General features: G+C 37.6%; 1 protein-coding gene across 1 annotated transcript in view; it reads right to left on the bottom strand.

The window, feature by feature from the left end:
* The window catches only part of Ppil6 (peptidylprolyl isomerase like 6), a 34,071-nt gene that overhangs the window by 4,831 nt on the left and 5,131 nt on the right, over window positions 1-24,109 (bottom strand). The window contains exons 2-7 of the mRNA XM_026389648.2: window positions 19,885-19,980; window positions 15,762-15,950; window positions 13,006-13,068; window positions 12,756-12,903; window positions 8,539-8,595; window positions 718-853 (exon numbers count right to left, since the gene is read on the bottom strand). Of these exons, the coding sequence (XP_026245433.1) occupies window positions 718-853; window positions 8,539-8,595; window positions 12,756-12,903; window positions 13,006-13,068; window positions 15,762-15,950; window positions 19,885-19,980 (689 nt within the window). The remainder of the gene's footprint in view (window positions 1-717; window positions 854-8,538; window positions 8,596-12,755; window positions 12,904-13,005; window positions 13,069-15,761; window positions 15,951-19,884; window positions 19,981-24,109) is intronic.

Raw genomic sequence — 24,109 nt, 5'->3', positions numbered from 1 at the left:
GGCAATTCATTATTTTAGGTTATGCATTTATGAATGTAAAATCATCTTTAAAGATATCTTTTGGATAAGAATATACTTTCTTGCCAGGTGCAGTGGTATATGCTTGTAATCCCAGTGGCTCAGGAGGTTGAGGCAGGAGGATTATGAGTTCAAAGCCAGCCTCAGCAACTGGTAAGGTGCTAAGCAACTTGATGAGACCTTGTCTCTAAATAAAATACAAAATAGGGGGTTCTGGGGTTGTGGCTCAGTGGCAGAGCATTTGCCTAGCATGTGTGAGGCACTGGGTTCAACTCTCAGCACCATATATAATAAATGAATAATATAAAGGTCCATCAACATCTAAAAAATTATTAAAAGATAAAATACAAAATAGGGCTGGGGATATGGCTCAGTGGTTGAGTGCCCCTGAGTTCAATAGTTCAATACCTAGTATAAAGTATATATATCTTAGCATTCCATGTCCTTCCATATATATATTTATACACACACACAAATAGAATATTACCATGACTTGTCTAAAGGGTTTCTGTGTTTTTATGGGTAGAAGTTTCTTATAAATATTTACTTTTAAACATGTTTGTCTATCTTTGCATTACTTTTACTTTTAAGCCCTGTATTAGGTACTCACAGATTATGTACAATACACATCAAAATCTTTGGAATGACATTTTTATATGTGTGTGAAATATACTATATAGACATCTATAATGTACATACCCAAAAGCCACATATTTTTTATCCAGATAGGGAGCTGCTTGTAGGGTGATATAGAATTGTGACCCATTGGTGTGATGGCCTCGGTTGACCATTCCAAGAACTCCTCTTCTATTATGAGGAACTGAAAAATTTTCATCTAGGAAAGAAAATAATAAGTCATTAAAATACTTCTATTAAGGTACAAATATAACCTTGGTGACAATCTTAATTGTAGATTTCCTATTTTTTTGTTTTGTTTTAGTTGTAGATGAACACAATACCTTTAGTTTATTTATTTATTTATTTATTAATGTGGTGCCGAGGGTCAAACCCAGTGCCTCACACATGCGAGGCAAGGGCTCTACAACCCCAGCCCTTCATATTATTTTCAAACATGCAAATGACAAGAAAGTTAAGCTGTAAAATCTTACTAGAACTATTTGAGCACTTAGTTCTACTTGAACTTTACCATGGCTAAGTGTGCTAAGGAAATTAATAATGTAAGAGGAAACATATTTGCTTACAAATACAGGTCAACAAAATTTCTTGTATTGTTTTCTCAGCAGTATTTCATTCAAATGACCAATGTGGTCATTAAAAACATCACTTTAGAAAAAGAATCACTTCTGAGAAGTCTCTCCTGGGCATCCTGCCCATATCTCTGTGACGGCCCTGCTACACTCTGCATAGTCACTAGTTTCCAGGTGTTTCCTCTCTCCTGTGGGAAGGTAGTACCTTCCTTTGTCTCATTTTAGCTTTTGCTGTAGGACCCTAGCACATTAATCAGCTTAGGTGTGACCCTAAATGTTGAGATGCAGAAATTAGTTTAGGCTTATTTTTACTTCTCTTTCAATAAATTTTAATCTCAATCCTTACATAGATTGATAAGATTTTGTGGAAAGTGATTTTTTTTTTTTTTTTTTTTTTTTTTTTTAGTGTAATGTTAACAAGTAAAAAGAATGCACAGTGGCTTCAGGCTACCATTTTGGGGAAGAACCATTCCCGGCTTTGCCTCCAAGCTCAAATATACAAAAAGACGTAACATAATAAATTCAGAGTTTTCACTCAATAACTACATAGAGTTCTGAGGATAATTGAGGGATATGAATATTAATTATCAATATGATTTAATTACACTGCATTTTCTGACTGTTATTATTTTTAAGTTCCAAACAAAGCAGACTAAGCAAAGCAGCAATGTTGGTGGTGGTGACTATTAGCTTCTTAAATTTTAAACTGAATAAAGACTTCCGAAATCTTATGAAATGCAAATAAGACAGTTTTTACAAGTGAGTCTATATAATTACATCAATGTCTCATTTTAATTTCAATGGAATAAATCATCCATTAATAGAAAATCAGATGGAATGGAAAATCTGTCCAATGCAAAGATTCAGAGTGTTTTTAAAAACTGGTATTTATCATTTGCTCTCAGAAATTATGATTAATCTTCCTTATATTGTGTAAGTACCAGGAAAGAAAATTTATAGAGATGTAACATTTTATCAAAAATTCTGTGATTATGGGGAGTTTTAAAGCAGTAAATCATAATATATATTTTAAAAAATGCTACTTGTATGGAAGCCCATGCATAAAACAGATTTAAAAAAAACAAAAAACAAGGGCCTAGAGCCCTCTCACTGCCTGAAGACATTTCCTTAGGTCCCCATGGAACTCTTTAGAGGATAATTCGAAAGCCACTGCTATAAAGAGACAAGAGAGAGTATGTTCTTAAAAGATGTAGGGAATTCCTGATTTACAAAGTTAAAATGTACAGATCCGAAAAAAGTGAGAAACTATATGACTACTTTATGGGTTGTATTAATACAAAATGCTTATATGAATCTTAGGGACTTAAAGCTATGCTGTTTCTTTACAGGCACTACCCAGTGGTCATGTCACAGCCAGGTCTACTTTATATTACTATGACTAAATCAAATGAAATAATGTGTGAGGGTCAGGTGTGGTGAGCATGGCTACAGTCCCAGCTATTTGGGAAGCTGAGGCAGGAGGATCCCATTTGTTAAAGACTATTCTGGGCCCGATGAGGTGGTGCATGCCTATAATCCCAGCAGCTTGAGAGGCTGAGGCAGGAGAATCGAGAGTCCAAAGCCAGCCTCAGCAAATTAGGGCACCATAAGCAACTCAGTGAGACTGTTCTCTAAGTAAAATTTAAAAAGGGCTGGGGATGTGGCTCAGTGGTTAAATATCCCAGAGTTCAATCCCTGGTGCCAAAAACAAAACAAAATAAAATAAAAATCACCCTGGGCAACATAGCAGGACTCTGTCTCAAAACAAATTTTTTTTTTTGTTTAGAAAGTTTTTTAAAAATAAAATTATGTATAAGAACCCTGTTTGCTCTAAATAGGGTTCAGACCTAAATACAGACCTATCAAGTGTTACAATGCAAAGATCAGTGTTATTTTGCCACATTTCTTAATGGTTCTCTGATCTGCCCACCTTTCTGTATCTCTTTTTTTTCCCTCTGTTTTTATTTTTATTTTTTTTTCTGTATATTTTGATCTTATCAACCACTCTTCTTTCCTTCTGCTTCCTTATAATTTTCTACAAGCTCCCATGAATCTCTAAACTTTGAAATTCATACATTTAAAAAAAATATATTTATTGATGTAAAGTTCCTGGGCTTTTTCCTAATATAGTTAATTTCATTTATCGTTTAAACGTTGCTTTACACACTCAAGAAAGAAAAATAGGTCTTATATCAATCAATGGCACTGCTGAAGGGGGCTGAACCTCTTTAGGCTTACCTAAATTAACAGGGCAGCAGCCCAAGTAGAGGGATTTTACCTTCTATTTGGTAAGGAGAGAGATCATTGGCCTTTAGGTAGGTTTGAATTGAGTCCTTTCTCCCTGAGTGTTTCTGCCAAGGATAAAGCATGTATGGAACAACCAGAGAGAACCCAATAGAAAAAAAAAAAAAAAGAGAGAGAGAACCCAATAGATGAAATATGCCTAAGCAAAAAGAGAAGATATTTATTTAGGGCTTTAAAGTTTTGTTTCAAAACAAAGTTGTCGGGAGCTGCTCTGGAAATACACCCCCTGAGCAAGAGATACTGAACAATAATTGCGCCCCACTATAACTTGGGCCTTACTTCCGCTTGGATAATGAGGCTCCAGGAGTAGGGGTTACCCAGTAGGGTTGAGTTACACTCACCTGTTCCTTTGTAATCCTGCCTTTTGCCTCATTTGAATGGCTTCTCCCCAATAAAACTGGGTTCGAGGTGTGCCCTCTCTCTTTCTTGCCTGCCTTGCCTCCTTTGTGGGAGCTGGGTCAGAGGAGCCGTCACAGAACCCAAAGAAAATGGTATCTCTCTGTCTTTGTGTAATTATTTCGTGCCATCCCAGTTCACCTGGAGCCACCCTGACAGGGTATGCAGTTCAGTGCTAAAGCACTTGCCTAGCAGGCTCAAGGGCCTGGGTTCAATCTCTAGCACCACAAAAAGAAAAAAAAAAAAAAAAAACCCAAACAAAGCAAACAGACTCTCCAAGTTTAAAAAGATTAACCCATTAATACAAAAATGAACTGAAATTATATATTATTTCATTGTTTTTAAATTCTCCTTAAGTTTTAAACTTGGGGTTGTTTTAACAAGTTTTGGACTTAATTCTGCATGTTGTGGAAAGAGGGCTAATCAGAGAAAAGCAATGGAAAGCCTGGCTGTCCACCATATTAATATTCCTCAGGGGTAAAAGGAGAGGAAACCCAGCTTTAGCTGTTTTGAGGATTAGCCTTGCTCTCTTTTTCACACTCATCTTTCCCTCTGGAACATGGCTCCCTTTCATTTGGTTGCTTATTGAACATTTTCTAATTCTGTGCTGCCAGACCAACTGCAGTTACAAAGGCTTTGCTGAGCACACTGAGCCTCCATGGCTGCCAGCAAGAGAGCAAGGTCTCCACGGGTGGACTGCACACCAAACAGTCTAAGAATGGAGTGTCTAGAGTGCCAGGTGAGGAGATTATCAGAGACCATTTCCCCATGGAGCAAGAGGTCCACATTCTGAGGCTGTGCACATAGTTTGGGTGGTCTGATTGTGGCATGGTGTTGGGAGGTATGGTAAATTCTCATCAGGGATTAAGGAGGCCAGGAAAGCTTCCAAAAGGGTCCTTTCCCATCTGCAGTGTCTTTTAAGACCCAACCCACCAGCTTCCCTGTGCTGCTGCCTCCGACAGTCCCAGGCAGCTATTCTTTCCTTTCTCACAGCATTCAGTTCTATCCTCCATAACAGCACCTGGGGGTGACATCTGTATCTGCTTGAACATCTGTCTACATGAAAACATGGACATTTCAGGGAAGAAATTTGGTCATATAGACTTTGTTTTCTCAAATTCTAGAATCATACAGGCACTGGCCTAGGAGTCTAATGTTGTGTGAATGTATAAATGGTGTTTCTTGAATGTTTTTATTTCATAAAGGTGTCTCTGAACAAATTTTGAAGAAAATTAGTTATTACTTTTCCCTTTTAATGTGGCCATTGGTTCATCAAGATTTTTTTAAAAACCTTTTTATTAATAAAATACAAATACAAAAGATCAAAGAAAACTAATGTTTAGTTAAAGAGTACTTATGAAACACTTTTAATTACCACTCTGGCAGAGAAAAGAACTTTGCTAGCCTCCCCCAAACTGCCTTGTTAAACCCCTCTCTCTCCCCTAAAATAACCACTCCCTTGACCATTGTAAAATCATGAACATAATGTCCCCCACACCACGCTTTTTTTTTTATAAGTGCTGAGGATCAAACTTAGGGTTTCATGCATGCTCAGCAAGCACTCTACCACTGAGCTACATCCCAGCCCATAACATTTCCTTATATAGAAGTTTTATCATCCAAATGTGCATCCCCGTGCACTAGAGTTTGGTCTTTCCCATTTTAAAAGACTTGTCAGTTTGGGGATGTAGCTCGGGACAGAGTATTTATCTAACATCCACAAAGCCCAAGGTTTGATCCCCAGCACTGAAATAAGAAGAAGAAGAAGAAAAAAAAAAGACTTGATATGCCTTTTAAATCTCTATTAACCTGAAGGTTTTACCTCTATCCTGTCATTTCTCTATACTTTATTAAAGAACCTGAGCTATCTAACCCCTAGAATGTCTTCAAGTCTCTAGTTTGCTGATTTCACACATGTGCAGCAATGTACCATTACTATAGTTTGGAACTCAAATGTCTCTCATGAGTGTCCCCGCCTCCCCCCCCCCCATGGTGGTGGGATCTTTGAGGTGGGAGAAATTTAGATCTTTGGGGATATGAAAGCATGGCCTTGAGAAGGATAGTGGAATCTTAGGTCCAATATCTCTATTTCTCTCTTACACACATACACACTTCCTGCTGCCATGAGCTGAGCAGCTTTGCACCACCACGTGCTCCCACCATAATGTTTTGCTTTGTCACAGGCCCCAAAGCAATGGGTCCCCCCAACCATGAACTGAAATCTTTGATACCATGAGCCAAAATAAACTTTCTTTCTTTTAAGTTGATTATCTCAGATATTCTCTCATAGTGGTGGAAAGATGAATGTTTCTCTGTCCTCTGTCCTATCAACTCTGCTATAACACTTGTTTCAAAATGCAAAATTGTTTCAACTTGATTTCACCCATTTCCTGTGCTTCCTCCTTGAGAAACACAAGGTGAATAAAAACTCTACCCAGATGGAACAAACACATTTCAATCATCTACCAGCTAACTCAGGGCGAATCATGAGCCCCACTATGTCATCCTTAACAGTAAAGGAGAGCGGTGAAGCCCTGTGTCCCTGAAATGCCCCTTTCCATTCCCAACAACCTAACCAAGTTAAGAAAACAACATAAGTGGGCCTGGACTGGAATGTCCAGATAAATACTATCTTGAAGGACAATGACTCTTTCTCATGTGTACTGCAAATAGGGTAAGTTAGTGTTATCTGTAGGAATGGCTTTCTTGCATGTATTCCAGGAAACTGTTCCTTGGAATGCTGGTCAAACAAGGAACAAAGCAAACTAATCATGTCACTTTTTCTGTAGCCTAACTTACAAAATACCTCTCCTTGAGATAATTGGTATAGAACTGGGGGCACTGTGGAGAGGATTAGTACCATTCATCGAGCCCCCCAACACTGGATAAGGTGTCACGAGGGGCAGAGGTGCTATTTGACAAAGTACCATGAGGGTTGGAAGTGATCTCTGTCCAGCCTATCAAGTGGACTTTCTGAAGTAATTTTTGAGGGATGAAGGCACTATTTGGTGAAGCACTATGAGAGACTGAGGTGACAAGGTCCAGCCTATTGCCTCTGAATCTTTTTCGTAAGCATTTTCAATAAGCCTTGTATCTCATATGCTGTTTTCAGGTTTTTCTTTCTTTCTTTCTTTTTTTTTTTTTAGTCTCTTGGCAACCTATCCCACTGCCCTAGCACAAGTGGGCTGTGGTCTCAACACCCACCCACCCACATTTGGTGTTCTGATCTCCAAAAACTCTTCTTCCACTTTGACCAAATCAAAGCATCAACTCTTCCCATGCCCACCTCCACAACAAACTTCAAGTCTTTTTCAAGGTAAAATTTATTATAGTATTTGTTTCTTGATCATTTAATACATGTAAAATAGTGTTACTTTTTTTTAGATTACTGTGTGTGTGTGTGTGTGTGTGTGTGTGTGTGTGTTTATGTACTGTGAATGGACCTTTATATTATTTATTTATATATGGTGCTGAGAACTGAACCCAGTACTTCATTCACACATGCTAGGTAAGCACTCTACCACTGAGCCACAACCCAGCCCCTACTGTCTTGTTTTTTATTGTGACACTGATGACCTTTTTGTAACCTCATTTTTACCATAAATTTTTGCCTGTGGTTTTTACTTCATGGTGTTATATGGTGCAAATATTTCTTTGGAATATATATCACATTATAACTTAACTGACTGTATTTCTTGAACATTGGCTGGGTCCAGAGAATCAGGCTCATGTTCTGTTCCTTCGCTAATGTGTTCTTTCAACAGAAGGCACAGAATGTCTCTGATTTTTTTGTCTTTGATTTGGGACATTAATAGATATTGATGCGGCAAATGCCTACATGCATTATATCACTGCAGGCAGCAAAGGGGGTGCTATTCTATTATTTCCTTTTCATTTATTAATTGGAATATTTAAAAAAATAGATGTTTTCCTTTATCTATAAGTTCATACAGTCCATATAGGAAAAACAGGAAAAATGTTTGATTTTTTTTCCTCTGTTTTTAGCAGTTTTCTTTTCCTATCATTTTCCCAAAGGTAACCAATTAGGTTTTATTTAATAATTTAATATAATTATGAACTCATAGATTAAAATATTTGATGAGTTTTGGTCAATTGCTATTACTATTCTTTTTGAAGTTCAAATTATTCCATCTTTGGCCGTGACAGCCTCTTCAAATTGACCTCTGGGGCCTTTTGCCATGACCTTAGTAACTTTTATAGTGTTCTTGTCATCTGTTAGAACATGAGGTAGATAATAAACTGGGATTTATCCTAGATAAAGAAATAATATAATTAGGCAAGTAAAACAAAATATGTGCTCAAACTGTTCTGGACCAGGCTTATCCCCGTAATTTTTAACTATATGTATATATATGCACATGTAGAAATATAATAATATATATGAATATATGATATATACATATTAACATATATATACTGATATATATGTGTGTGTGTGTGTGTGTGTATATATATATATATATATATATATATATATACCTAACACTATCTTATTTGGAGTTGTGAAAAAATCTTACGTGTCTTTAAATGTGTCAGTAATGTATTAGTGGATTATTCAAATTTAAGAGAACTAGATGTTTAAAACACATACCTTCAAATGTTGGTCCATAAATAGACTCTCCATTATCTCCTCTTCCAGCTACTATGTCTAAGAAATAGCAGTAAGTAAACAGAATTTTGAGGTTAAAAAAGTTAGAGTGTAGTAATGATAGGTGGGAAAAGATATTTTAAATTATGATTATACTTTTACCAATATCTAGAATAAGTCACCTGTTTAATATCTAAACCATGAAAATTTTACCATAATAACTTCATGTGTATTTTTTAATGATTTTTATTTTCAGGATTCCATTTTATTCTTATAAAACTCTCTGATGTAGCTTAAACTACAGTGCAAAACCTTTGAAATAATGAAGTATTAAGTTACCATTCTGGTCATGATTTTAAAAAGTGTTCACATAAATTCTGCTTACTTCAAAAGTTATCCCATAGACCTCCTTGCTTTTCAGAGAAACAGGGAGATTAAGCTAGGAGGATAAAATAGGAAGAGTAAGTTCTTCTTAGAGTGTAACTAAAAATAGGTGCCCTAAAAAGAATACATGTTCAAATTTTCATTCCTGTGGTTCCCCTGTAGAGATAACATTCATTTCCCCAATATTTTGGAAATAAAATTCCTTATAATGTAATGAGGTTCTCTTAGGTATTTATAAGGCATGCATATTTTGGCTTAGGCAATGCTCCTACTATAAAAAGACTCCAGGCACAAGTTATTTTATATCTATCCACAGTTGAAAGGAAGACATGTCTGTCTTCTATACCCCAGACTCCTCATCAATATTCTTTCAGTATTCTGATCCACCCTCCTCTTCTAATAGTGTTAAATAAACCTTTTCAAAAAAGGACTATTTTAGCCAAGTAAGAGCAATCATCTCTAATAAAAGTCTGCTAATTTTAAAGAAATCTGATACAACAAGCACGTGGAGAGAATTTATTTGGAAAAGAAAATGTAGCATTTAAGTTATACTATTTGTAAAACTGGTTCAGAGGTTAATCAGTAAGTCTTAAATCTAAAACCCTACTTGGCTTAAAATTCCACATGGATATGTAATGGCTGAAGGCTAAATCTGGAAATGGGGAAGTTAAGGTTTCTGATTTCCAATCCTTTGGATCCTAGTCTACTTTGTTCAGGAAAGTCTGCCCAGCTGGATACTTTCCCCTTCTAACTTACCTAACATCAGTCATACTCCTTTGCCTCATCTACCTTACACTCCCCAAAGTTCCTCTTGTCCTCCACATCAGATGTCCCAGATGAATGTTTTATGTTGACACCATTTCAATCAGTATTTACTACTATTTTTGGTGGCCATAACCCACTCACTTGAATTCAGCCTTGTATATGATATTATGTCTGTAACTCTGACAACAAATTTAGAGATGCCAAATAGTGGCTAAAAGTAAATTTGAAGTCAGATGATTATGATTGAAATCTTGACATTAGTTACTTTTCCCAAGCCTCTTCCTTGCCTGTATAAACAGAGATACCAGTAACTGCCTCACAGGTGGCTCTTAGGATTAAGTGAAATGAGGAAGGGCAGTACCTGGCAGGGTGGTATGCTCATTCATCAGTGGCTGCCACTACAGTGTAGAATTCCATGAATATAGAATGCATCCATTTATTATCATCATCTTCATAATGTTCAACATGATGATGATAATAATAAGATGTATTAAATTATATCCCAAGACCCTTCTAAAGTCAGGCCTTGTGGGAGTCACAGAGGGGAATCTGACCAAAGTGATATATTGACTTGGTATCTTCTTTAACTTTGTACTTTTGAAATGAAGACAATGTATGCTTCCTACTCAAGTGTTTCTTCATTCATTCTTTCTTTCAGCAAATGTTAACTACCTAGACTATGCTAGGTACTGTTCTAGCTAGAACATGGGATGCAAGAGTGAACTAAGTAGATAAAAATCTCTACCCTCATGGGATGTATATTCTAGTGAAAAGAAATAGACATTAGACAAATGTCTTATAATTCACATAATTGCATATCCAAGAAATAGTGGACATACTATTATTATATGTCCAATGGTGAAAAACACTATAAAGAAAGAAAGTGGCAGGGTTTTTTTTTTTTAAGTTGTAGATGGATATAATTTCTATGTGGAGCTGAGTGCCTTATACATGCTAGGCAAATGCCCTACCACTGAGCCACAACCTCAGCCCCAGAAAGTGGCAGTTTTAAATAGGGTGTCCTTGCTGAGATTCACTGTAGGGAAAATCCAATAAGTTTGTGAAACAAGGGGATATCTGGAGATATAGCTGGGTGGAGTATGTCCCAGTCAAAACAAAAGACTTCAAGGCCAACTTGTAATTGATGTGCTTAAGAAATAGCAAGGGAGCCCATATGTGGAGCCGAATGAGCAAGAGGGAGATGTCAAAAGACGGGGATGGAGGGGAAGGCAGTGTGGAAATGTGAGGCCTGTTGGTCCCAAAGCTTAAGTAACAATACCTAGAAGCATTTTAAGGCATGACACAAAACCAAATTTAGCTCTTATGCTCCCCAATTCTACATTGCTCTAGGGGAATTCAACATCTGAAGGGAGAAGATAATGTCCAGACTTTGCACTTTTTTTTCCATATTTTTTATTGGGCATAATAATTATATGTAATAGCAGGATTCACTGTTACAGAGCTTGACACTTTCAGTTCTCCATGTTACTGAATACTTACCACAAACTTTAATATTATTATAATTATCCCCATTTTATGATTAAGGAACTGATTCAGAGATGCTAAGTGCATATCTAAGGTGGTACAACTTATATGTATCAAAGTTTAGATTTCAATCTAGCAATCTCATTTTTTCCTAAACTGTTCTTAATTCTCAAAATGTGTGCACTTTACTATTTAGAAATTTTACTGCCAAAACCCCAAACAAATAATATGACCTACTTTTCCCAAATCTTGCTCTGGGGGAGTTTAATCAAAAACAAATGGAGACCAAAATCCTTCAGATAGTACTTTTCACTAGTAACAATGTAATGTCTTTGGCAAGAAATTAATTATTTTCCATTTATTTTATTTTCAAATTTCTGAGCATCTGAGATCCTGGCCTGGGAGAGTCACTATCAGGCACAGAACCAGGAGCCCTCAGTGGTAAAGCATCCCTGGGTTCAATCCCTGGTATCCCCCCCCCCCCCGAAAAAAAAGTGTTAGGAACCCTGATGTTGGTTCCCTTAAGAATTGTTTCATACTAACAAAACAAAACATGGAAAATAATCAAAATGTTTACCAGTAGGAAAATTAAAATTATTTAACAATATTTAAAAGACTGGGAAGACTCCAAAAATTTTCTGTGTTTATGTTCTTTGGAAAGATAAATACCTCATATAAAGTGGGAAAAAATTAAGGTTAGATAACAGTATTTGTGATATGATCTCATTTTGCAGAGATTGAGGAAAGAATACCTGCTTTACATGCAAAAGACTTGGAATAAATCTTGAAATAACCTCCCCTCATCAGTCTCAAAATATTACAGATCATACTAAAAAATTAAACATCAATTTAAGCTTCTGCATATGTTATCAAGTTCAAGCAAATCTCCTTCTACACTAAGTCAATTATTTTTAAATTGCTGCCTGATTTCTCCTTATGGAATATCTTCCAAAAGCCCTTCAAAATTTAATTTTGTGCTGTTAATCAGGTACCTATTCTGGGGAAAGCCAAAGGATTGACCTGAAAAGAAACACAAAAGGAGACCAAAATCCTTCAGATAATACTTTTCACTAGTAACAATGTAATGTGTTTGGCAAAAAATGAATTATTTTCCATTTATTTTATTTTCAAATTTCTACCCTTAACATATTTCTTAAAAGCACTGTGTTTCAAGGTATTTTCATGTATTTAGTTGAGCATTTAAAATTATTTTTTATTTAAAAAAAGTTACCATACTTTTTAATTTAGAATATTCCTGATAATGTGTTTTTTTAAAAAATAATTAGTGATCTGTATAAAGCAATACAAATATCTTAATTTATCATTTAGCCATATAAACATCCTTTAAGTACATATTTAAAATTAAGACTATCTAATTATTAGAGAGTAATAGTTACCAAACTCTTTTATGTGCACATACCTATTATTGTTATTTGTATGTGAATATGACCCATGAAACCCACTATTTTATGTAATTAATATACACCAATAAATAAGAGAATATCTAATTCTATATGCATTTTATAAAAGTAGCTAAACAAAATTCTGGGTTTGCAATTAAGTTGTATGTAAGAATTTAAACTTACCTCCTCCTTGTATCCAACCATTCTGGACCACTCGATGAATAACTGAATCTTTGTAATGTAACCTTATGCCACTTTGAGAAAACCCTGCTCTTCCTGTGCACAGGAACTGAAAATTTTTACATGTTTTGGGACATACATCACAATATAGCTACAAAATAAAGACGAAAGGTTTCAAAGATGAAATATTTTAACATCTTAACAATCATAGATGCTTCCCAACTTTTTTTTTAAAAAGGCAACATCCTCTTACCTCAAAAATCAACCGTCCAATTGGATAAAAATTAATCTTAATGTCCAAGAATACAAAAACATGCTATTAAAATTAGGGAGAAAAAGATAATGCAGGTCAATGTCTTGTAAGAAAGTTATAGAAATGACCAAAAATATAACAGACATGTTTTCAGTGATAAAACTTTAATAGCATTACCAATAAATAACAACAGAGAAATCAAATGAATGACAAAGCTCATTTTCTTTTCTTTTACCAAGTCTTTACAACTCACATGACATATTTTTAAAACTTTGTTTTTCATTATATATTTTTAAAACCTTTCAGTAGTGAGGCTTTGAAAAATGTTAACTGATCACAGGCCCACATGGCCTAGCTATCCACTACATCACAAATTCCACAAGGCAAGGGAAACTGGTCAGTTCCCCTGGGAAAAGAAACAGACTGGGAATTCTTTTCTACTTCTGTTTTCTTTCCTGATTAGTTCTGAGAAGACATCCATCCTGAGTGCCATGGATTTGGTTACCAGTTGTTCTGGATTTTCAGAGAGCACAGATTAGTTAGCCCGAGCCAAGCACAGCACAGATTAGCTTTCCAAGTGGAAAAAATGAGGCCTCTATATCTACAGGAGGTGTGGCACTAGGGGTAGGGAAGACAAGGAGGCTGAGTCATCTTCAAAAATTCTCTTACATGCACAAATGCCTCCAGCTCTTGTTTTCACTTAGTACCCTTTCCAGTAGAGTTGACTATTTTCGAGACCTTGTCTGATCCTTTAAAGAAGCATCTGAACTGAAAACACTAGTCTTCATTAATTAGCATTCACTTAGGGGCCACAGCACAGCTAATGGAGTGCTCTAAATCTTCGATACCATATTCATATATACCAAAGTGCCACTTTTTTTTTTAATGAGGTGCATAACTTGGCCTAACCTCTTTATTAAGAATCTGGGAAACGTAAATGATATCATCTTAAAATATGTTATTTATGTCACTATAATTAACTTGGTAGGGCTTCTCTGTTTCTGTACAAGTTCTTAATTATAAAAGAGAATATTATAAATGAAGAATAGGAAACATAGTAAACTTCACAGTTTAAGAGGAATAAAAGGCTATAATGGAAATCATGATTGATTGAGAAAATAAGTTCATTCAGGCATGATTAAACTTCCACGTTCATCAATAGGTTATCTTTAGTGGTTGTCAAGAGTATATAATTCTGAAAATGCTGATGAAGAGATCTAATAAATGCAACACCAGGTAATTTCCTAGTCACCAGCAACCAACATATAAACATACTTGTTTAGCATATGGTTCTAACCTGGAAGTAAACAAGTCCCTGGGTTTGACTCAGCAAGAAAAGTCTACTTCTCAGGCTCTTGTCTGGAATCAAGGACCTCCATCCTCACTGCCACCAATTAATCCAGGCTTTCATTATTCCTGGCCCATGCTACTATAGCAACTTTCCAAACACCTACCCTGCTCGGCCTGCTTTGGCACGATCCTAAACTTTTTTCTAAAAGAGGAAAAAGGATATGTCATACTCTTTTTATGAAAAGTTCTATTGGCTTCGTTTCCTTCTGGATAAAATCTGGCTCCTTGGTTCAGAATGGACAGTAAATCATAATCTGGCTGAGAAATTATAATTTCTTTTTTTATCTATTATTTTTTTCCTCCTTTTTCTTAACTTCTGAACACTCTTTCTGGTGGGAAACTCCCTGCAGGGCCCAACTGCTCTCACTAGAACCTAAAGGGGCCAGATTCTCCCTCTCCCCTAGCCTTTGACAACCAGGTTGTGGCAATAAAACTGGGGCTTGCCAGACAAGTCCTCCTGCCTGGGGCCCTGGAGTTCCAAGGAGTGGTGCAGAGACAAAAGGGCAGTCCACGTCTCAATGATGGTGACTCTGTGAATTTAAAGCCAGCAGCACCTGCCTGCAGCAACATCCTGGTGACACATTCCTGCCACATAACTCTTGCCATGTTGTTACCTATCTAGCCTTCCTTGGTTACCTGTTTTTCAAAGCAGGTTCTTCAGCTTTCCTGTCAACTGTCAGATAACCAACATAATTTCTATACATACCCTCCTTTCCTTAAGTAGCTTGGTGCTGTTGGCACCAACGGTCTTGGCTGACATTCTCATTTCCTTGTCTCATTTCCTACTAATTATGGCTTCTTTGTTGTCCCATCATTCCCAGAATATACCATGTACTTTCAGACTTCTGACCCTTGAACATTCCTCCACACACCCCAGAGTTTCTAGCATTTTTAAACTGCACTGCTTATTCAACCCAACATTCACTGAGCACCCACTATGTTTTATTTTGGTTCAAGGTAGTAGTTAAATGAGCATCCATAAAGCAAGGTCTCTGCCTTTGCATACCTCAGATCCTAGCAATGTGTCACTTTGTGTATACAGACAGGGGTTTTTATATTTTAAAGTGGATAACTCATGCAAATAAATCTATAAAATGGAGGAGAAATGTTTGAGCAGAGAGTTCTCCCCAAGCAGCTTACCTACTGAGAAATAACGCTTGCTCTATAGCACCAAGCCAAACTTTGCCTTCCTACAGTATTTTGCAAGTGAATCTTAATGGTCATCAAAGGCTTATACCCATGGCTCCTACTTTTTATATTCCTTTTGTTAGAATTTGAATAATGAATGCTGAATCAACATAAATGATCAAAAAAATTCACTATTTTACTTTGTAAAAAAAAATAAATCAATATAACTTGCCTTAAAAAAAAATATATATATATATATATATATATATAAAACTTGCCTTGGTGTCTCTCAAGAATTTTGTGGAAAAATCCACAGTAAGTGCCTCATAAAGTGCAGGGGGCTTAATATCAACTATATCCCACACCTTGTGGGCCCATTTCTGCAGATCAGATGCGTCACCGAGGAATTTATCATTAATAAAACACATCACATTGGAAGAATATTCCCATGTTTCATCCCTGAGTTCCTATAGGAAAAGACAAAAAAATATAATGAAGGAAAGAAAACAAACAAACAACTTCTATCCATAAGCCAGAGTTTGGAATCAACTCTAGGATTGAATATTTTAAAAATATGCTTTTACCATCTTTCAAAAGTCTTCTGTGAAAGAGAATTTTAAGTAATCAAACATTTTAAGTAATCAAACATCATGAAAGCACAGAATGATTTAAAAAACTAATCTTAAAAATGTTATAATCATAGAAGATAGATGGTAATTCTGGTAATAAAAGTCATTATATACTGAGCATACTTATTATATTAACTCAGAAACAAAGTGCAACTCTGGCCAAGCACCGTGGCATACACCTATAATCACAGCAATTTGGGGTGCTGAGGCAGGAGGATCAGAAGTTTGAGAGTGATCTTTGCAATTTAGTGAGACCTTCTCTCAAAATGAAGTAAAGGGATAGGGATGTGAGTAGCTCAGTGGTAGAATGTCCTTGGGTTAAATACCAGAGGGTAAGAAGAAAAGAGCAGTCTCTTCATTTACCAAACACATTTTACTGAGTGCCTGCTTGGGAAGGTTAAGGATTCTGGGTAAGGGATGATTTTCTTTCTTTTCTTTTCTTTTTTTAGCACTGGGGATTGAACCCAGGGATGCTTTAACCACTGTTTAATTTAACCACTGTTTCCAGCACTGTTTAATTTTTTTATTTTGAGACAGGGTCTTGCTAAGTTGTTTAGGGCCTCACTAAGTTGCTAAAGATGGCTTTGAACTTGTAATCTTGCCTCCCGAGCTGCTGGAATTATAGGCTGGAATTACACGATGTCCAGCTAAGGGATGACTTTTCAATGCAAAGTATTAAGAGAATGTTGTTTTTTTTTTTTTTTCTATACAGGGGGCAAAAATGGAGGGGCTCACCTTTAGGAAAATGCCTCCTAGGAGGCCAGCAGGGATTTCCAAAACCCAGTCAGGCAATGAAGAAGCCCCTCAAAATGAAATGTGTCAGTGTCTTCATCCACAAAATGCTGCTGGTCAACCTCCTGAATCCTTAGTGCATGGCTACTGAGTTACATCCCCTCTGAAATCTGCCGATTACCAAGTGCCAGCTCTGGAAAACCATGAATATCTTTGTACAGCCATTCTCAAACTGTAGTGGGCTTTGGAATCACAGATTCCTAAGGCCCATCTGACTTTCTGATTGTGGGATGGGGCCTTAGAATTTGCGTTTCTAAACATCCAAGGAGATGCTGATGCTGCTGGTCTGGAGACTGTACTTAGAAAAATAAGTTTGAGAGAACAGTTTGCCTCCAACTTGCCAACTTAGCCATTCCCAGCTTCTCTCACAAGATTTAATATCCTGCTGCTTGTTTCCCATGATCCTCTCAAAACCTGCTTCCTGGCAGAGAAAAACTTCTTCAGGTTCTACCATAAATCATTGATAGAAACTATGTGTCAATAGTTCCTGGAATGTTCAATTTATCAGTATTATATTTTGCTAGACCTAAAACCCAAAAAGGGAGAAAAAAATCTAATCATGAACATTTTAGTTAGCCTTATAGGAGAAATGCAGTAGATAGTACATTTTATTTAGAGGCTAAAGATGAAAATGCCTTATCTCTGTCTCTTCTGTACATAAGGAGACTCTTTGCTTGTCTCGAGATAGCAGACTGGACCTGGTAGTTTCTAGGACTTTTCATCCAGGACCTATGATGCAGCCTTTTTTAGGGGGGAGAGAGAGGCCCTTCCAAAGACCTGAAGCCATCCCTTGAGAGGGGCATTAAATTCTGCTGAAGCATAAGGCCAGCTGGCCTAATGAACGAAGATCACATGCACTAAGAAGCACTTCATATAACATAAGACACAAAGCTCTCATTAAAGAAGGACCAAAAGACTGACTTGAAAAGGAAGAAAAGGTTAAGGTGACAGATATCCAGAGGATGAGTGTGGCAGAGGAAAGAAAGTAAAGATGAGGAATAAAGTACAGGTGGCAAGAAGCAGCCTTGATTAACTAGGAAGCCTCAAGGAGAAAGACAGCAGGAGAGCACAAATCACCTCCAGGCAGTCCAGATTGGAGAGGGAGGAGGCTGGCGAGTAAAATTTACATTTTTTTTTTTTTGTAGTACTGGGGATGGGATGGAATCCAGGGGTTCTCTACAACTGAGTACATCCCCAGTCCTCTTTAGTTTTTTTTTTTTTTTTTAATTTTGAGACAGGATCTTACTAAGTTGCCCAGGTTGGCCTTGAACTTGTGATCTTCCTGCCTCAGCCCCCTAAATCACTGGGATTATAGGCATGTACAACTGTGTCCGGCTAACTGGTCTTCAAGAGGACAATGGGAATGTACAAGAGGACCAGGTGCAATCCACAGACCATAACATCACAGTTTTCCTATAGGAGAGGGCATGAGACTGGAAGGCAGTATTATGTTTGATAATAAAAATTTAGAAAAAGTATTGTTTATGTTAGGGTGATGAACTGTTCCAATTTGCCTGTGACTGTGCTACATTCCAGGAAGCTTCTCAGTCTCAGGCAAACTAGGACCATTGGTAACCCCAGTTGTGTAAGGAATAGGTGTGTGTGTGTGTGTGTGTGTGTGTGTGTGTGCGCGCACGCACATGTATACACATACACATATATATGTGTTTACCATTGTTCTTTGTGAATTCTTATGAAAATGGCTACAAAAGTATGATGAGACTTAACAAATGCTATTCTTTTTTTTGGGGGAGCGTACTAGAGATTGAACCCAGGGGCATTTAACCCCTGGGTTACATCCCCCTCCCTTTTTTATTTTTTACTTAGAGACAGGGTCTTGCTGAGTTGCTTAGGGTCTCCATAATTTGCTGAGGCTGGCTCAGCCTCCTGAGCTGCTGGGATTATAGGCATATGCCATGGTGCCCAGCCTATTCTTGGTATTCTTGACTCAGTCTTGCACCATTCATGTGACTGAAGAGAGAGTGAAGTGGTCTTATAAAGCAACACTATTTACATTGTACCTAATTACAGGATCACAGGCTATCCTTATGCAACCAAGCATTGAACGACTGAAACTGCTCAGATCAGGGAAATGGAAATTTCATCATCTACTGGAGAAACGAGGTGGAACACAGAAACCAGGACTGGGAATCCTGTGCAGGACTAAACCAGGAAAAAGAAGCAGGAAGTAGAACCCTTTCTACACACCCCAACATGAGAGATTGCTGAGCCAGATCACCACCTTCTTTTCTCTTTTTCACATGCTCCAGGCACAACTATAGAGAGACCAGGGTGGCACAAAAGAGGAGCCCTATCTACCATCCCTGGACAAGCTCCACTAGCCCCGAAGTCTGGGATTTTCCAAGGGTAATGGCAGAAAGAAGAATGGGGAAAAAGAAGCACCAACTGAGACAAGATGCCCTGTGAGAGCTTCAGGCTGTCATACAAGTGCCTCTGTGCAACAGTGTCACACAAACCCTCAGCATTCTGTGTGATGTACAACACCGGCTCCTTCTAGAGTAAGAGCCAGGCCACAGCAACTTGAGTGCCAGGGTATTACAGGAAGAGAAGGTTAACCATCAGCAGGGATAAATAACACCACCGAGGATTTTAAACTTACCTTTATCACATGTTCTCCAAAGGAAAATTTGGTAAATATTCTAGTTAAAAAAAAAAAAGTCCATCTGGTAAAATGGTTGAAATCATTTAGAGAAAAAAAATCTAGTTTCATAGGGCTAGGGCTGTGGCTCAGAGGTAGAGTGCTTGCCTATCATGAGTGAGGCACTGGGTTTGATCCTCAGCACCACATAAAAATAACATGAAGATATTGTGTCCACATATAACTAAAAAATAAATATTTTTTAAAAATCTAGTTTCATTAAAAAAACTTTCATTTTGTTCCCAAAACAATGCACATATAAATAATTCAGACTAAATTTTGCTTGTTGTCAACATGCCCCATGTCCCAAATATCCTTTACCCTTTTTTTCTCCTGCAGATATTGATACCATGCAAATTCTTGAAGAGGAACCATTATAGGATCTTCAAATTTGGATGGATAATTCATCTTCAGACTCTAGGTTTCAAAATAAAATAATTAGTTTAAAGTGAATTCTCTTTTAAAGTCAAAATCATTTCCCAAAATTTTTATGGAGTCTCCAGAAAGTTTTATGCAGCCCATACCTAGGCCACAGTCTGACTGAGATGCTCTGTTCTGCTCTCTGCCCACACTAGGACATGGGGCTTATTTGTCTCTGACTTCTAGAATATAAGCTCTTGAGGGCAAGAACTATGTCTTGGCCTTCCTGTATGTCCTTCTACTATCGAATCTGGCTCATGGTAAATCATTCACTCATGACAACTGAATAAACAAATGAGTTTATGCCAATAGTTTTGTGATCTGCTTCTTTCAGGACAAATTTTTCCTTAAATTAAACTCTTGCTAAATCTCAGTGGTTCTAGATAGTTTACTTGAATGACAATAAGTAAATATTACTGCTGTAATTCATTGATGTAAGGAGATCAAAAGGATACTGTGGTTATACCCCTTAGGAAAAAGAGAAGTAAATACTAAATAAATTTAGGTGTAGAATTTAGGTATAGTATTGAGTATGTTTTGGTTGAACATACAATTTTTTTGTATGAATCACAGAAAAAAATTATTTATTTATTTAGATGGTATTGGGGATCATGCTCAGAGCCTTATATACTTTAGGCTATAGAAAATTCTTACGGGTATTGACACCAAAACAGACTGGTAGACCAATGGTACAGAATAGAGGACACAGAGACTAACCCACAAAATTACAATTACCTTATATTAAAGTTAGCCAATCACAAAAACATGCATTGGAGAAAAGATGTCTTTTTCAACAAATGGTGCTGGGAAAACTGGAAATCCATATGCAACAAAATGAAATTAAACCCCTATCTCTCACCATGCACAAAACTCAAAATGGATCAAGTATTTAGGAATAAAACCAGAAGAAAAAGTAGGCCCTAATCTCCATCATGTGGGATTAGACCTCAACTTCCTTAATTAGATTCCTTTGGCACAAGAATTAAAATCAAGAAACAATAAATGGAATGGACTCAAACTAAAAACCTTCTTCTCAGCAAAAGAAACAATCTGTGAGGTGAATAGAGAGCCTACATCTTGGGAGCAAATTTTTACCCCTCACACATCAGATAGAGCACTAATCTTTAGGGTATATAAAGAACTCAAAAAGTTAAACACCAAAAAAACCAATAACCCAATCAATAAATGGACCAAGGAACTGGACAGACACTTCTCAGATGATGATATACAATCAGCAAATATATGAAAAAAATGTTCATCATCACTAGCTTTAGAGAAATGCAAATCAAAACCACTCTAAGGGCTGAGATTGTGGCTTAGTGGTGGAGCACTTGCCTAGCATGCGTGAGGCACTGGGTTCGATCCTCAGCACCACATTTAAAATAAATAAATAAATGAAGTATTGTGTCCATCTATAATTAATAAAAATATTTTTTTAAAAAAAACACTCTAAGATTTCATTTCACTTCAGTTAGAATGGCAGTTATTATGAAGACAAACAACAGTAAGTGTTGGTGAGTGTTAGGAGCCACAGCAAAAATATTGATATAGGCACCTTTGGATTTAATGACTGCCAGCCAGCAATTCACATTCATATGGTAATTGGACTCATGCTGTTTAGCTGGGCCCATTTCAGGACTCAGGTTACTCATGTCACTCTTGTAATGGGAGAGTTCCCATTGGCTGGAATAGGATGGTAGGAGGGTGTTCAGGGGGAAGTGGAAGCCCCCCCGGCTCAGGTAGAACACACACGTGGCGGACCCACCTGTTAGGGGACGCACACGGCCTCTCTCTAAATAAAACTTTGTCTCAGTTTGACTGGCTTGTGTTTTTGTGCCCAACCGGGTTGCAAGATTGCAAGCCCGCGTGCACTGACAGCTCAGCAGGGAATCGCTCAGCAGGGGTGCCGCAGGCAGTGCTCGGCAGCAGGAGCGGGACTCAGCCGGCCCGGGGCCAGGCAGTTTGCGGCATTTTGGTGGCCCTGTACTGGGAACGCCCAAAATTTAAAGGTGAGTAATATCGCTCGCCCCTAAGGAAAGGCGACAGAATGGGTATTTCTGTTTTGATTTATTCTGCTTTTATTTCAGGCTCTCTAGCCTTACAATTTTTTCAAGCGAATTGGGAAAAATGGTTAACTCAAGGTTTGAAGTTATTCGGCCCTGAGAGAGAGAAAATTGACATAATCATTTTCCTCCTCTCCGTTTCTGTTTCATTCTGTTTTGGCTTTCTTCTATCCTATCTTATTGGGTTACGTTACCTTTATAGTAGATTAGAATCTAGTAAAAAACAAACCGAAAAACTGTTAAGTAAATTGTTAGAGGTCCAGGCCATGGCAGAAAACATATTAGGTCAAGCAAAACAAAAGGTCTCTCAAGCTAGTCAGATAGAAGAAAATTTGAACAAGGCAAGCTCAGGGAAAAAACGGTCGTCAGATAGGGAGGCTGCTACTAACTCCGTTCCACCACCAGAGGGCATAATTCAACCAACAGCTTTACCTGCCTCCATAGATGATGAACGGAATCCTGAGGCGGGACCCCAAAAACTAGCATGCCCTGTAGTTGAGCAGGGAGAAGAAAGAGAACGAGCTTACCGTGCCTTAGATTTCAAAATAATAAAGCAATTAAAGGAAGCTGTAGCAACCTACGGCCCGGCCGCTCCCTTCACAGTCAGTATGGTCGAATCTATTACCAGCTGGAACTTAACACCAACAGATTGGGCTAACGTGTGTAATTCTGTGCTAAATAGAGGACAATATTTATTATGGAAAATTGCCAATGAGGAATTTTGCAAGGAGACAGCTAGGCGAAATGCAGAAGCAGGTTACCCTGAACGAGACCTGAAAATGTTACTGGGGAAAGAAGAATTTGAAGGGCAGATGCAACAGCTCAGATATGATCCTGGCGTATACGCTCAGATCGCTATAAATGCAATTAAGGCATGGAAAACTTTGAAGGGACAAGGGGATTTTCAAGGTCAACTATCTAAGATAATACAAGGAGTTAATGAGCCCTACGCTGACTTTGTAGCTAGACTTATTGAAGCAGCCTCTGAGACATTTGAAAACACAGAACAGGCAATGCCATTTATAAAACAACTGGCTTACGATCAAGCAAATCGTTGCTGCAAAGAGGTCATTAGACCGTGGAAACAGGAAGATTTAAACACATATATTAAATTATGTAGAGACATTAATGAACAAGGACAAGTCATGGCAGCTGAAGTAAAACAGGCTTTAAGTACCAAGCCAAAAACATGCTATAATTGCAATCAAGAAGGGCATTTTAAAAGAAATTGCCCCATAGGAGGAGGGTTTAACAAAGCTAAGTATCAAAAGAGTAGAATCCCGGGTATTTGCCCACGATGCCATAGAGGGAGACATTGGGCTAATGAATGCCATTCTCAAACCACCATAGAGGGTATTCCGTTATCAAAAAATGGACAAAGACCAAGTGTCTACCCACGATATCGTGGAGAAAGGTATCAGGCCCCGTTGTCAAAAAACGAATTGGAGGGCCCAATGCCCGGGGGCCCAAAACCACAAATATACGGGGCAATGAAGGAACCCAACAGCACCATCAAGGTGGTGCCCAGGACGCATTATCCATTAGATCCCTCATCAGACAGACTAGAGGGAGCGCAGGGTTGGACATCTGTGCCTCTGCCAGAGCAGTATTAACTCCAGAGATGGGAGTTCAAATCATTCCCACAGGAGTAAAAGGACCTCTTCCCCAGGGAACAGTAGGCTTATTATTAGGACGCAGTTCTTCTACACTTAAAGGACTTATGATAAGTCCTGGGGGTAATTGATCCCGATTATGAGGGTGAAATAAAAATTATAGCTAGTTCTCCAAGAGGTATATCAGTAATTTCATCAGGAGATAGAATAGCACAGTTATTAATAATACCAAGCCTACATGATAAATTTTCCAGTTGTAATGTAGAAAGAGGTTCCAAGGGATTAGGCTCCACAGGTGTAGATTGGGCTATGCTATCTTTAAATTTAGATTCTCGCCCTATGCTAAAATTAAATATTCAAGGACATGATTTTAATGGACTGCTGGACACAGGCACACCACATTTAAAATAAATAAATAAATGAAGTATTGTGTCCATCTATAATTAATAA

The sequence above is a fragment of the Urocitellus parryii genome, chromosome 8, assembly GCF_045843805.1.
Source record: "Urocitellus parryii isolate mUroPar1 chromosome 8, mUroPar1.hap1, whole genome shotgun sequence".
NCBI classification, from domain to species: Eukaryota; Metazoa; Chordata; class Mammalia; order Rodentia; family Sciuridae; genus Urocitellus; species Urocitellus parryii.
This window is presented reverse-complemented; position numbering and strand designations above follow the sequence as displayed.